Source organism: Anguilla anguilla, chromosome 1 (assembly GCF_013347855.1).
Source record: "Anguilla anguilla isolate fAngAng1 chromosome 1, fAngAng1.pri, whole genome shotgun sequence".
In the NCBI taxonomy this organism is placed as follows: domain Eukaryota; kingdom Metazoa; phylum Chordata; class Actinopteri; order Anguilliformes; family Anguillidae; genus Anguilla; species Anguilla anguilla.
Window position 1 is genome coordinate 679042 of NC_049201.1, and position 13459 is coordinate 692500.

Genomic DNA, 13459 nt, shown 5'->3' on the forward strand with positions numbered 1-13459 from the left:
CAAACAGCCAGACCAGTGGCTAAATGCAATGATTCAGCGAATCAACCAATTTCAAGCTAACAAATTAATTTGTAAAATAATAATAATAATGAAACAGCGCCCTCTATGACAAAATATGAACTATTGACCCAGTTTTAAAGTGCTGTACAGAGTGCAGTGAACAGCCAGTGAAACACGCGCACACAGTCTGAGCGCATACGCGGCAGTACACGCGCTCATAATGGCTTTTAAACACCCAAACTCACTTCGTTGTGTACTGGTTATAGGGAGGTCCTGCACGAGGCGCCCGATGCCGTCTTGCACCACACCGTGCGCGACAAGTGTGTCTTGGAATGGCTCAGCGACTGACAGTCCCGCGCGTCTGCGCCAAATATAACCATATAAAGGGTTTTTTATGGACAACTTTGTAAAGCGTAACGTACAGAGGCATACACCAACAATACTTATATTCCTTTGCATTTAGACCAGGTTATAGTTCAGTCCTGAGCGCAGTCTATATTTAGGTAGCGCCATGTGTTGGGTATTTTGACCAGATGGCGGCAGGGATCCGAGCGTTCGCCTAGACTGTGGCAGCTGAAGAAACGCCCCCTTGGGCGCGCGACCGTAGGACCCGGACGGACACGCAAACTCCGGAGTGGGAACAAAACTTCAAACATTTCGCAGTATTTTTATGAATTAACTTTACTCGCTTTATATCTGTAGTGCGGGACGGTGAATTCATGCCACAGAAACCACCATGACGCGAGAAGAAGACCTGGTTCGCATTGCAAAAAAGCTAGACAAAATGGTGTCTAGAAATAACATGGTGAGAAGTTTGACATGAGTACGCCACCACCATGCGCCGCGTGTGTTTGTGTGTATATGTGTGTGTATTTATTTGGGTGAATTTTGACGTGGCTGACCGAGCGGTAACTTCAGGTTCTCGATAGAAAATGTTCCAAGGTGCTCTGCTGCCGTTTTGTAGATTACTGTCGTTACAATTCGTTTCGTTATTGTAGTACTTCTAAAATTACGTTGTTTAACATTGAAACAGTTCGACTGTCAAGTTCCACGAATGCATTTGTGTGTACAGCAAATGCTGAACAGGTGTTTTACGAGCGGCTGTTCAGTCCGAAAAGAAAGCTTGCTCGCGACCACAAACTTTCCTCGCAGTGGAGTATTAAGCTTATCTTAATTATTCCGTCACGCTGCAGATATAGTCTTCTGGTCCAGGCATAGTTGTGGAGGCGAACTCTGGCCATATCAGTAGTGATCTCTGTTTTTCCCTACAACGATTGCAGTGTAAACAGCAGCAAGGTCGTGGGAGTGCACGCCAGTTGCTGTTTGTATTCTTATCGCAAAATAGTTGTTTCGGTGGTGTTATCAAAAGTGCACAACGTTTATCGAAAGAAACTAGCTTTACGTTTATCCATGCCATTAAATCCGTGTACTCCAGCACTACAGTTTACGGGGCTGCTATCATATGACCCGATTAAATATTGTGACTCACAGATATGATAAAATAACTATAAGCATGGCAGTGTATGGATGTTCTTGTACCGTCTGGTGAAGTGTGGGTATTTTTGATGACGACATTTACAGAATAAGCATGGCTACTTTATGCAATTTTAAAATCATATTGTATTTGAATATGCACAAGATCATCGATGTACCAGTCGGACCCTTCATGTCTGTCTAATTACCTGGAGACCCAGGAGAAAGCTTCCCCATAGCGGTGTGTGTGAGAGTACTGGAGCAGGGCGCTCCCCGCCGCTCCGTGCCGCGCCCGGCCGCCAGTGCACGGCCCTACTGTGGAGCGGGCAATAAACTGCAAGTTCATGGACTTCGGCCTAATTGCCGTCTCGCCAGTTCTGGCCGTCGGACATTCAGGTCTTCTTTAGCATCCTGAACGTTGCACCGGGCGGCACACAAGTCATAATTTATTTAAAGTGCGTTTAACATGCATCTCAACACACTGTACAATTAAAACAAAGTGGAAAGATTAAAAAAATGCAGCCAAAGGCCAACGACGTAAAGATAATAACAAAAATACAACAAAAAACATCAACTATACTAAAAACACTCATTTGAGAGCGATGGATAGAACCAGTCATGGTGAGTCGTAGGAGAGAGGGGAAAAAACGTGTCTTCGGGCTTGTTTTAAAAATATGAACAGAACGCGCATTCCTAACTGACGTTGGAAGAGAATTCCAGAGGTAGGGTGCCCGGTATTGGAACGCTCTGGTCCCAGCTAATTTTTGTAGAAATTAAAACAGGGTAGTGATAAATGACCTACGTCTGGGACCGCAGGGTACACAGGGTGCGTGTGTATAGTTTAATAACAAACGTTTACAAATAAGTAGATAAACAAATACAATGTTATGTACGATACAGAAGCGCTAACAGCCGATTTTTTATTTATTAAAGCGCGTTATTATACCGTCAGAAGTGAGTGAGTAGCATTGCAATAAATGACGGCGGCTACAGGATAAGATTATGATGATAAGGGTGTTAGGGGAATTATTATCCGTGACATGCGCGCGGAGAACACGGGCCAAATCCTGCCGCGTGCCTATGGCCTACAGACAGGAAAGGAAGACCAGCAGTGCGCAGGCGCGCCCGCCACTCACAGTCTGAGTTTGACTATGCAGCTGCAGGGTTTTTTCGCGCAGAGAAATCGCCCTGAGTAGGCTAATTTTAATGTGACGCAGAAAATGAGGAAACAAAATATATGGTGACACAGAAGATGAGGAAACCAAATATATGATATCTGTAATGTAGCAGAATTAGAAATGTTTTTAAAGACTTGTTTGTATGTAAAACCTGGAAACAGTGGTAAATGATACCTGTTTGTAACAAACTGATCTCACTTTCCAAATATGGAACTAAAGTTCTGTTTCTGTGTTTGTGTGTGCGCTTCTGTGTGTGTGTTTGTGTGTGTGTGCGTGTGTGTGTGTCTGTGCAGGACGGTGCTCTGGACCTGCTGAGGGAACTAAAGGGTTTTAACATGACTCTGAAGCTGCTGCAGGTACTGTATGACTCAATGCTAATATTTACTGATGGGCACAGCAGATTTCTTTTGACAAATACACACAACAAACATCTGACAAATGCAAAAATCTTCTGACAAACACATGACAAACATCTACTAATAAGTGCAGCAAACATTTGAAAAAAGACAAATATCTCCTGACATGCTTACCCAGTCCAGAGCTGGAAACTTCCTCCTGGAAACTGTAACGTGCTGATTTAATTGGTTCTAATGACCTTGTCTTCATTCATTAGGAATGTATTTTTTGCACTTACGAGCTTGCAGTTCGAGACCTTGCTGTACCTTCTGTCGAAATGTCGGTAGTGAGTCCAGTTCAGACATGCCTGTGAGGTGTGTGCAGGTTGCAGGTGGGAGTTGAGGAGGGAGCAGCAGTGTTGCTGTTCCCGCCTGCGGTACAGTCTGACGCTGTCCTGGGGTCCTGCTGGTGGCTGCTGTCCTAGCAGTGGAATGGGACTCTGCACTATTTCACAAGCACCCCTGCTTTAGCCGTACCCCCACATCCACGCCCCTGCTCCCTCTCTGCCCCCCCCCCCCCCCCCCCCCCCCCAGGACACTCGGATCGGCATGTCCGTTAACGGGATTCGGAAGCACTGCACGGACGAGCAAGCTGTCAGCCTCGCCAAGATCCTCATCAAGAACTGGAAAAGGCTTCTGGGTAAAACCCGCCGCTCCTGGCCGCTCAGACCCCCGCCTGCCTGGTTTGCTCACGATCTCTCAGAGTAAAAGTGGGAAACATGGTGCTTCAGTCAGTCAGTCCCCTCAGTCCTGAGCCACGTGATGTGTGGAAGCACAAGATGTCCTGGCGACTCAATTTCAGTTATTCAAGAGGGAATGCATGTAGTTCCTGAATGCTTATTTCTGAAATGACTCTACCTTTGGGATTGGGAAATGTAGTGAATGTAGGTTGATGTCTTAAAGAGCCGTGTTGTAACGAGCTGTGTGGTCCTGTGCTCCACACTCTCATCGCCCCCCCGTCCCCTCCCCCCCTTTTCTCTCCCCAGAATCTGCCCAGTCTCAGAAGGAGGAGAAACTGCATGAGAGGAAAAATGGGACCGAGTCCAGCAGTCCGCTGCCCCAGAGGAATGACTGCACACCCGCCAAAACCACGCCAGAGAAGGAGAGAGCTCCCGCCAAAACCACGCCAGAGAAGGAGAGGGCTCCCGCCAAAACCGCACCAGAGAAGGAGAGGGCTCCCCCCAAAACAACTCTAGAGAAGGAGAGGGCTCCCCCCAAAACAACTCTAGAGAAGGAGAGGGCTCCCCCCAAAACAACTCTAGAGAAAGAGAGAGCTCCCGCCAAAACCACGCTAGAGAAGGAGAGGGCTCCCCCCAAAACAACTCTAGAGAAGGACAGAGCTCCCGCCAAAACCACGCTAGAGAAGGAGAGAGCTCCCCCCAAAACAACTCTAGAGAAGGACAGAGCTTCCGCCAAAACCGCGTCAGAGAAGGAGAGAGCTCCCGCCAAAACCGTGTCAGAGAAGGACAGAGCTCCCGCCAAAACCGTGTCAGAGAAGGACAGAGCTTCCGCCAAAACCACGCTAGAGAAGGACAGAGCTTCTGCCAAAACCACGCTAGAGAAGGACAGAGCTTCTGCCAAAACCGCACCAGAGAAGGAGAGAGCTCCCAACAAAAGTTTTGCGGAGAAAGAGACCAGGTAGGAACCACAGTGGGGCATGTGCTGAAGGACACACCCTACACTCATAAATACATCACTGTCACATATAAGGTCTGTGTACAGCAACAGTACGGTGTGGAATAAGGCGTGAGTAGTGTGTAAATCTCTGAGTAAGGTGTGAGTAGTGTGTAAGTCTGTGAGTAAGGTGTGAGTAGTGTGTAAATCTGTGAGTAAGGTGTGAGTAGTGTGTAAGTCTGTGAGTAAGGTGTGAGTAGTGTGTAAATCTGTGAGTAAGGTGTGAGTAGTGTGTAAATCTCTGAGTAAGGTGTGAGTAGTGTGTAAGTCTGTGAGTAAGGTGTGAGTTGTGTGTAAATCTGTGAGTAAGGTGTGAGTAGTGTGTAAATCTGTGTTTTACTATTGAAGTATGTGACATCGCTGTCAGCTTTAACACTGACGGAGAGCACTGTGCGTGTCCGTGTGCGTGTGTGTGTGTGTGCGTGCATGTGCGTGTGTGCGTGCGTGCGCGTGTGTGTGTCCGTGTGCATGTGCGTGCGTGCGTGCATGCGTGTGTCCGTGTGCATGTGCGTGCGTGCGTGCGTGCGTGTGCGTGTGTGTGTGTGTGTGTGTCCGTGTGCATGTGCGTGCGTGCGTACGTGTGTGTGTTTGTGTGTGCGTGTGTGTTTGTGCATACATGCGTGTGCGTGTGTGTTTGTGCATACATGCGTGTGTGCGCGTGTGTGTTTGTGCATACATGCGTGTGCGTGCGTGCGTGTGTGTGCGTGTGCGTGTGCGTTTGTGCATACATGCGTGGGTGTGTGTGTGTGCATGTGTGTGTGTGCGCGCGTGCGTGTGTGTACCTGCGTGTGCGCTTACTGGACGGGGTGGTACTGGCGCTTCTTGTCAGATGGATCCCGTTTGTTTTGCAAGCCACAAGAGGTGGTGTGGTGACCCCAGACTGAGCACCGCGCCCCAGAGGAAGCTCTCTGGCGATCACAGGAAAGAGAAATGCGTGGGCGAGCAGAAGAGAGAGAGAGAGAGGTGAGGGCCTGTCTGTCACTCAGCGCTCCCGTGTTCCGCGTCCGTCCACTTCCTGCCCTGAGGCTCTGGGCTGTCTGTTTCAATGTAGGAAAGAGGCTCCTGACCCGAACGCTCTCTGCCCTCCTCTTCCTCTTCATCTTCATCCTCCTCCCCCTCCCAGGCGCCCGGCAGCTGACCAGAAGAAGGAGGTGTCAGGGTAGGGTGATGTCACTGTGCATGTGTCATAAAGCATGCTGTGATGTCACTCTGTGTAGTGGAGCGGGTTGTGATGTCACTGTGTAATAGAGCGGGTTGTGATGTCACTGTGTAGTGGAGCGGGTTGTGATGTCACTGTGTAGTGGAGCGGGTTGTGATGTCACTGTGTAATAGAGCGGGTTGTGATGTCACTGTGTAGTGGAGTGGGTTGTGATGTCAGAGTAGCTGCATGAGCGGAGTCAGCGTGTTTTTCTTCTTCGATGAAGACGCCGGGTTCAGTGGCATGTTCCTGAGTTTAAATGGGGGGGGTTCAGGAATGAGAGGCTTCTGTTCAGTATGGCACAGAGCAGTCTTCTGTTCACGAGCAGGCAGCACCTTGTGCTAAGACCCCACCCTCATTATGCACCCCAACTTTCCCTATCCGGGCGGGCACGGTGGCATAGTTGTTAGGGGGTTCTAGGATCGAATCCGGGTCCGGGTTCGACCGGATCCTCTCTGCGTGGAGTTTGCATGTTCTCCCCGTGTTTGCGTGGGTTTACTCCGGGTACTCCGGTTTCCTCCCACACTCAGACATGCATGTTAAGTGCGCTCCTGCAGGTGCCCTTGACCAACGCACTGGCCTCAGAACTGGAGTTGGTCCCCGGGCGCTGCACTGTGGCTGCCCACTGCTCCTAAGTAACTAGGATGGGTCAAATGCAGAGGACAGATTACCCCACAGGGTTCAATAAAAGTATATCTTATCTTATCTTATCTATCCACCCCCACCCTCTACATGCACCCCAACTTTCCCTATCCACCCCACCCTCTATATGCACCCCAAAATTCTCTATTCACCCCAACTAGGGATGGCATAGGGGCGACAGCTCAGGAGGTAAGAGCGGTTATCTGGCAGTCTGAGGGTTGCCGGTTCGATCCCCCGCCCTGGGCGTGTCGAAGTGTCCCTGAGCCAGACACCTAACCCCTAGCTGCTCTGGTGAATGAGAGGCATCAATTGTAAAGCACTTTGAATAAAAGCGCTATATAAATGCATTCCATTTACTATTTACCAACTATATGCACCTCAACTTTCCCTATCCTCCCCAACTATCTATGTGCACCCCAAAATTCTCTATCCTCCCCCACTCTTTCATCACACCAGGTGTTTTATTTCTCCTGTAGGAAAGAGACTCTCACCCCCAACACTCTCTGCCCTCCTCTTCCTCTTCATCCTCCTCCCCCTCCCAAACGGTCATCAGCTGAACTGAAGAAGGAGAGGTCAGAGCAGCGAGCTGTGATGGGTGTCACTGCATGTGTGACATAACCATGTCTGCTGTGATGTCATGTCACTGCATGTGTGACATAACCATGTCTGTTGTGATGTCATGTCACTGCATGTGTGACATAACCATGTCTGTTGTGATGTCATGTCACTGCATGTGGTTATGAGGTCATGTCAGAACCTCTCTTAAGATGTACACTGACACTACAGCATCACATAGAGAACTGCACTGAATGCTACTGTACATGTAGATACACAAAGTCTGCATCCAACAGAAATGAGTACTTCTTTTTCTCCACCTTGGTAAAAATTTTCGTGAGCATGAATGTTTTTCTGATGTCATAAGTGTGGAGAAAGCAGTTCAGTGCACACCGTCCTTACTGTGTGTGTGTGCTGGAATATCACAGCGATGTGAGGTGAGAACTGCATGAGGGAATGTGAGAGTCAGGTGAGAGTGATCGGAGGTCAGGGGTTAGACCGGTTTAGACAGGTTTAGACAGGTTCGAGTGAATGGCTGTCAGACTGACAGGCCTGGGCATTGGGCGGTTGTGTGATCAGACAGAGAGCTGATTCAGTCTCTCTGAGATCTCCCTGCGCTTGCGGCTGAGCTGCAGTGAGCTCTTCCTGCTACAGTGAGCTCTTCCTGCTACGAGTCTGTACACGCCAGGAACAGAGCACCATAACCGCGTGAGCGTCGTGCTTTTTAATCGTGAATTTTTATGTACAAGTTATTGGTTGAAGGTTGAGTGTGTGTGCGTGTGTGTGTTACGTCCCCAGCCTCTTCTTGCCTGAGTAGTGCAGGTGGAGGTAGTACCCAATTGCTTGATTGCCTCCACCTGCCTGTGGCCCAATATAAGCCCTGCAGTATGAGGCTGGGAAGATTCTTCTTTGGGGTTTCTTTTGTGTGATTTGCGTTTGGTAGGTTTTTGTGAAGCCCCATTATTTTGTGAACTTTGAGAGTTTTTGTTTGTTTTACTTTGTGTTTTAGATTTAATAAATGTCTGAGTTTGTGTTTTTAGATCAGTTTCTGTCTTGTTTTTGGTGATTTGGACTTTGTTTGTTGCGACCCTTCGAGCCGACCGTAACAAAATGGGGGCTCGTCCGGGATCTGCCATCCCGCTTCTGACACCACGGACACTCAGACCTCCCTGCGGCGTGCGTGCGCAGACCTTCCTGCGGCGACGACGACGCGTGCAGACTTCCCTGCGGCGTGCGTGCACAGACCTTCCTGCAGCGACGCGTGCAGACTTCCCTGCGGCGTGCGTGCACAGACCTTCCTGCAGCGACGCGCGCAGACTTCCCTGCGGCGTGCATGCGCAGACCTTCCTGCAGCGACGCGTGCAGACTTCCCTGCGGCGTGCGTGCGCAGACCTTCCTGCGACGACGCGCGCAGACGTCCCTGCGGCGTGCGTGCGCAGACCTTCCTGCGGCGTGCGTGCGCAGACCTTCCTGCGGCGTGCGTGCAGACGTCCCTGCGGCGTGCGTGCGCAGACCTTCCTGCGGCGTGCGTGCAGACCTTCCTGCGGCGTGCGTGCGCAGACCTTCCTTGGACATTCGGTCATTTGCAGTTTTTGTTTGTATAAAAAAAAGAAGAAAAAAAGGACCAATGTACCTTTATAGTTTTTCTTCTTTTTTTGTCTTATGGGTGGGGGTGTTACGTCCCCAGCCTCTGCTTGCCTGAGTAGTGCAGGTGGAGGTAATACCCAATTGCTTAATTGCTTGATTGCCTCCACCTGCCTGTGGCCCGATATAAGCCCTGCAGTATGAGGCTGGGGAGATTCTTCTTTGGGGTTTCTTTGTGTGGTTTGGTAGGTTTTTGTGAAGCCCCATTATTTTGTGAACTTTGAGTTTTGTTTGTTTTAGTTTGTGTTTTAGCTTAATAAATGTCTGAGTTTGTGTTTTTAGATCAGTTTCTGTCTTGTTTTTGGTACTTTGGACTCTGTTGTTGCGGCCCTGCGAGCTGGCCGTAACAGTGTGTGTGAGAGCGTGAGTGAATAAAATGTGTGTCTAGTTTTGATTTCGTAATAAACTTGTATTAGAACATTATCTGATCTCTGATGAGGTCTTGCAGTTGGCCTGCCTGTTTTTGTGGATCTGGGCGAGAGTAAAAGCTTTTTTATTTTGGCACATTTGAGTGCTTTTCTTTGTTTCGTTTGCTTCGCAGTCCAGCAGTTAGAGCCCAGTGTGATAGCGGGATGTTTGTCTCTCCGACAGGAAAGAGGCTCCAGACCCAAATGCTCCTCTCCCTCCTCTTCCTCTACACCTTCATCCTCCTCCCCCTCACAAGCATTCTGCAGCAGAGGTGCAGAAGGAGAGGTCAGGGCAGGCATGCTCTGTGATGTCACTGTGCCTGCTGATGTAACAATCACTGTGTGTGTTGTAATAATGTTACCTTGGAATGCTTTGATGTTAAGCAGTGGAGTGATCCTCTGCTCTGTGCCGCTTGTTCAGAGGGAGAGTATGACCGTGTGTTCAGCATTGGCCAGTGGTGCGCAGATATGGTGTTCATTCTGACGGCTGTTAGTTTGGGTGAATCTCAGGGTGCCCACGGCGTTCCCTGTGTTTCTGCACAGAGATGGAAAATTCCAGAGCTGTCCCGCAGAAGCAGCAGTCACATGACTGGACACGATGGGGGGGGGGATGGAGCTCTGGGATTCATGATCATCACTGTGCCTTACACTTCACTTCACTTCTGTCTGTGTGTGTGTGTGTGTGTGTGTGTGTGTATGTATCTGTGTGTGTGTGTATGTGAGTGAGTGTGTGTGTGTATGTGAGTGAGTGTGTGTGTGTGTGTATGTATCTGTGTGTGTGTGTGTGTGCGCATCTGTGTGTGTGTGTATGTATCTGTGTGTATGCGTGTGTGTATGTATCTGTGTGTGTGTGTGTGTGTGTGTGTATCTGTGTGTGTGTGTATGCGTGTGTTTGTGTGTGTGTGTGTGTGTGAAACAGCTGCATGGCTTACTGTCTGCCTGCCTGATTGTCCTGTTTCAGTGAGATCCTTAGTTATGGCTGCATATGCGCTGAAGCTGCAGTTTTGTGTAAATGGGGACACACACAGGGGTACTGGGGAGTGGTGTGTGTAAATGGGGACACACACACAGGGGTACTGGGGAGTGGTGTGTGTAAATGGGGACACACACACAGGGGTACTGGGGAGTGGTGTGTGTAAATGGGGACACACACACAGGGGTACTGGGGAGTGGTGTGTGTAAATGGGGACACGCACAGGGGTACTGGGGAGTGGTGTGTGTAAATGGGGACACGCACAGGGGTACTGGGGAGTGGTGTGTGTAAATGGGGACACACACACAGGGGTACTGGGGAGTGGTGTGTGTAAATGGGGACACACACAGGGGTACTGGGGAGTGGTGTGTGTAAATGAGGACACACTGAGTCCTTTGTGCTTAGTGGTACTACTGAAGGTCCTGGAAGTGCTGAAATCATTTTTCTTTTTCAGAAAAAACTCTACAGATGGAAAACCAGCAAAACGTCCGTTTGTGGAGAACAAAAAGGACAGGTTAGCTGAGATACTGCCTTGCTACAGTGACCAATGAGAGTATAGCCTCACTGCAGTGGCCAATGAGAGAGCAGCCTCACTACAGTGACCAATGAGAGAGCAGCCTCACTGCAGTGACCAATGAGAGAGCAGCCTCACTACAGTGGCCAATGAGAGTATAGCCTCGCTACAGTGGCCAATGAGAGAACAGCCTCACGCACTACAGTGGCCAATGAGAGAACAGCCTCACTACAGTGGCCAATGAGAGTATAGCCTCGCTACAGTGACCAGTGAGAGAGCTGCTTCACTGCAGTGGCCAATGAGAGTATAGCCTCGCTACAGTGGCCAATGAGAGAACAGCCTCACTGCAGTGGCCAATGAGAGAGCAGTCTCACTACAGTGACCAATGAGAGTATAGCCTCACTACAGTGGCCAATGAGAGTATAGCCTCGCTACAGTGGCCAATGAGAGAACAGCCTCACGCACTACAGTGGCCAATGAGAGAACAGCCTCACTACAGTGGCCAATGAGAGTATAGCCTCGCTACAGTGACCAATGAGAGAGCTGCTTCACTGCAGTGGCCAATGAGAGTATAGCCTCGCTACAGTGGCCAATGAGAGAACAGCCTCACTGCAGTGGCCAATAAGAGAGCAGTCTCACTCCAGTGACCAATGAGATAGTAGCTGTATTTGGATTTTCAGTTTTTCTGTAGCGCATTGATTTTTCAGGTTGAACTTTGGGTAATTGCTTTTTGTATGTGTGTGCGTGCGTGCGTGCGTGCATATGTGTGTGTGTGTGTGCGCGTGTGTTTAGTGTGGTCTGGTTGTGGTTGATTGCTCAATTGGCAGCTGTTGAGTCAGCTAAATTCTAATTGTTCTCAGAGATTGAACTTCTCTTATTGTTTCCAGAAAAGACTCATCAGATTCCAGAGCATTACTACCTAAACCACCCTCTCAGGATGGGAAGAAAGACAGGTCTGCAGCTGTGTGTGTATGCATGTGTGTGTGTGTGTGTGTGTGTGTGTGTGTGCACGCATGCATGCATGCGTGTGCCATATGCGTGAGATATTAGCATGTAATATTTGGTCAGTCTGTCAGGACCTGCACTGCATGTGGAGATCTGGGTGTTTCATGAATCTTTGGGGGGGGGATTGCAGGATGAGGCTTGGGAGCAGCGGTAAGCCTTCTTCGTGTGGGTGTTTGAGTGCTTTCGGGTGCAGTGCCGCTACGGATCTTCTCTGATCTGGCGAAAGGATCGTGGAAAGGGCCCCGTTGCCGAGTGGAACGTCCTCGACTACCACTTTTTGCAAGCTCTGATTGGCTGGCTGTTAAGCGGCGTGCCGGAATTGAGAGGGATGCCTGGAATCGTTTTTAGTGCCGAACAGAGCCGAGTGGGGGCTGGGGGCTGGCTCTAGAACAAGGCCTGCGATTTTTGAACAGGCTGGGTGTAAATACTTGCTGCTAGGTATGTTGTGTATTAGATTGGCAGATTCATGAAGGCATATTTGCATTCATTACATACTGTTAGTTCTGTGCATGGATTTTTTTGATTTAAAACTGTGGATGTATGTATTACAGGATTATCTGGCTCACCATTTGTGATTTCACCGTGCAGATTATTCCAACTTGTTGATTCATTTTGATTCAATCAAGATTCAAAAGGCTAACCTAATGGTCAGGTCTGACATTGTTTCTGTCCTTTCTCTTTCTTAACCTTTCTAAAGAGGTTTTAGTTGGTAACAGGAGCTTCTAGGTCTATGTTAGAGTACAGTGCATCCATGGCTACGGTACTTTATTTGGTCATGACCTTTCGTAAGTATTCAGAAGACAAATTATATGTCGGATGTCAAATTGAAATGGAGCAGGAAAATTGAACACACAGCTCTGTTGAGCGCACAGAGCTGGGTTTCTGGGGAGCTTCTTGACTGTGATCCTGCTGACTGGGTCATGTGATAAGGGGGGGTGTATAAACAGTGCTGCTGTAGGCTTCCACAGCAGGGGTTATTGTAGGTGGGGGAGTGGTGGGGGGGAGGGATTGGGTGGGTGGGGTCATCCGAAAGTACATGAATCTGTCCAAGATCTTCAGTCTAAAAGCAGGGATTGAGCCCTCGGTGTTCACAGTTTGTGTTCCTCTGTCCTGTGCTATTTGTCCAGTATTGTTATATGCACTTAACATACAAGTCCCGCTAACGCTAAAGAGTGTGTACACTGGTAAGTGTGTACTGCAGTGTGCAGTGCGAGAGTGTGTACACTGGAAAGCGTGTACTGCAGTGTGCAGTGCGAGAGTGTGTACACTGGAAAGTGTGTACTGCCGTGTGCAGTGCGAGAGTGTGTACACTGGTAAGTGTGTACTGCAGTGTGCAGTGCGAGAGTGTGTACACTGGAAAGTGTGTACTGCCGTGTGCAGTGCGAGAGTGTGTACACTGGTAAGTGTGTACTGCAGTGTGCAGTGCGAGTGTGTGTACACTGGAAAGTGTGTACTGCCGTGTGCAGTGCGAGAGTGTGTACACTGGTAAGTGTGTACTGCAGTGTGCAGTGCGAGAGTGTGTACACTGGAAAGCGTGTACTGCACTGTGCAGTGTGAGAGTGTGTACACTGATAAGTGTGTACTGCCGTGTGCAGTGCTAATGTAAAGACTTGTGTATTTGCTCTTGCAGAAAGGACTCATCTGACTCCAGGCCTGGCCATATTATGAAGAGGCTTTCCAGCGATGGAAAATCTGAGAGGTAAGGTGCTGAGTCAGTATACCTGTGCTGTAAACTGTACCTGAGTCAGTGTACCTGTGCCGTAAGATGTACCTGAGTCAGTGTACCTGTGCTGTAAGATGT

The 13459-nt window shown here is 49.1% G+C and overlaps 1 protein-coding gene across 24 annotated transcripts in view; it reads left to right on the top strand.

The window, feature by feature from the left end:
* The first annotated feature begins 528 nt into the window (after window positions 1-528).
* Window positions 529-13459, top strand: part of tcea3 (transcription elongation factor A (SII), 3) — a 19991-nt gene continuing 7060 nt past the window's right edge. The window contains exons 1-12 of one of the 24 annotated variants that reach the window (XM_035388088.1): window positions 530-805; window positions 2945-3007; window positions 3581-3686; window positions 4033-4148; window positions 4182-4684; window positions 5573-5683; window positions 5772-5879; window positions 7037-7132; window positions 9351-9452; window positions 10594-10653; window positions 11541-11606; window positions 13289-13357. In XM_035388088.1, coding sequence (XP_035243979.1) covers window positions 737-805; window positions 2945-3007; window positions 3581-3686; window positions 4033-4148; window positions 4182-4684; window positions 5573-5683; window positions 5772-5879; window positions 7037-7132; window positions 9351-9452; window positions 10594-10653; window positions 11541-11606; window positions 13289-13357 — 1469 coding nt within the window. In that variant the 5' untranslated portion in view covers window positions 530-736. Of the gene's footprint in view, window positions 806-2944; window positions 3008-3580; window positions 3687-4032; window positions 4685-5572; window positions 5684-5771; window positions 5880-7036; window positions 7133-9350; window positions 9453-10593; window positions 10654-11540; window positions 11607-13288; window positions 13358-13459 lie in introns of all 24 variants that reach the window. The other 23 variants (XM_035388106.1, XM_035388079.1, XM_035388071.1 and 20 more) reach the window with 23 other exon arrangements.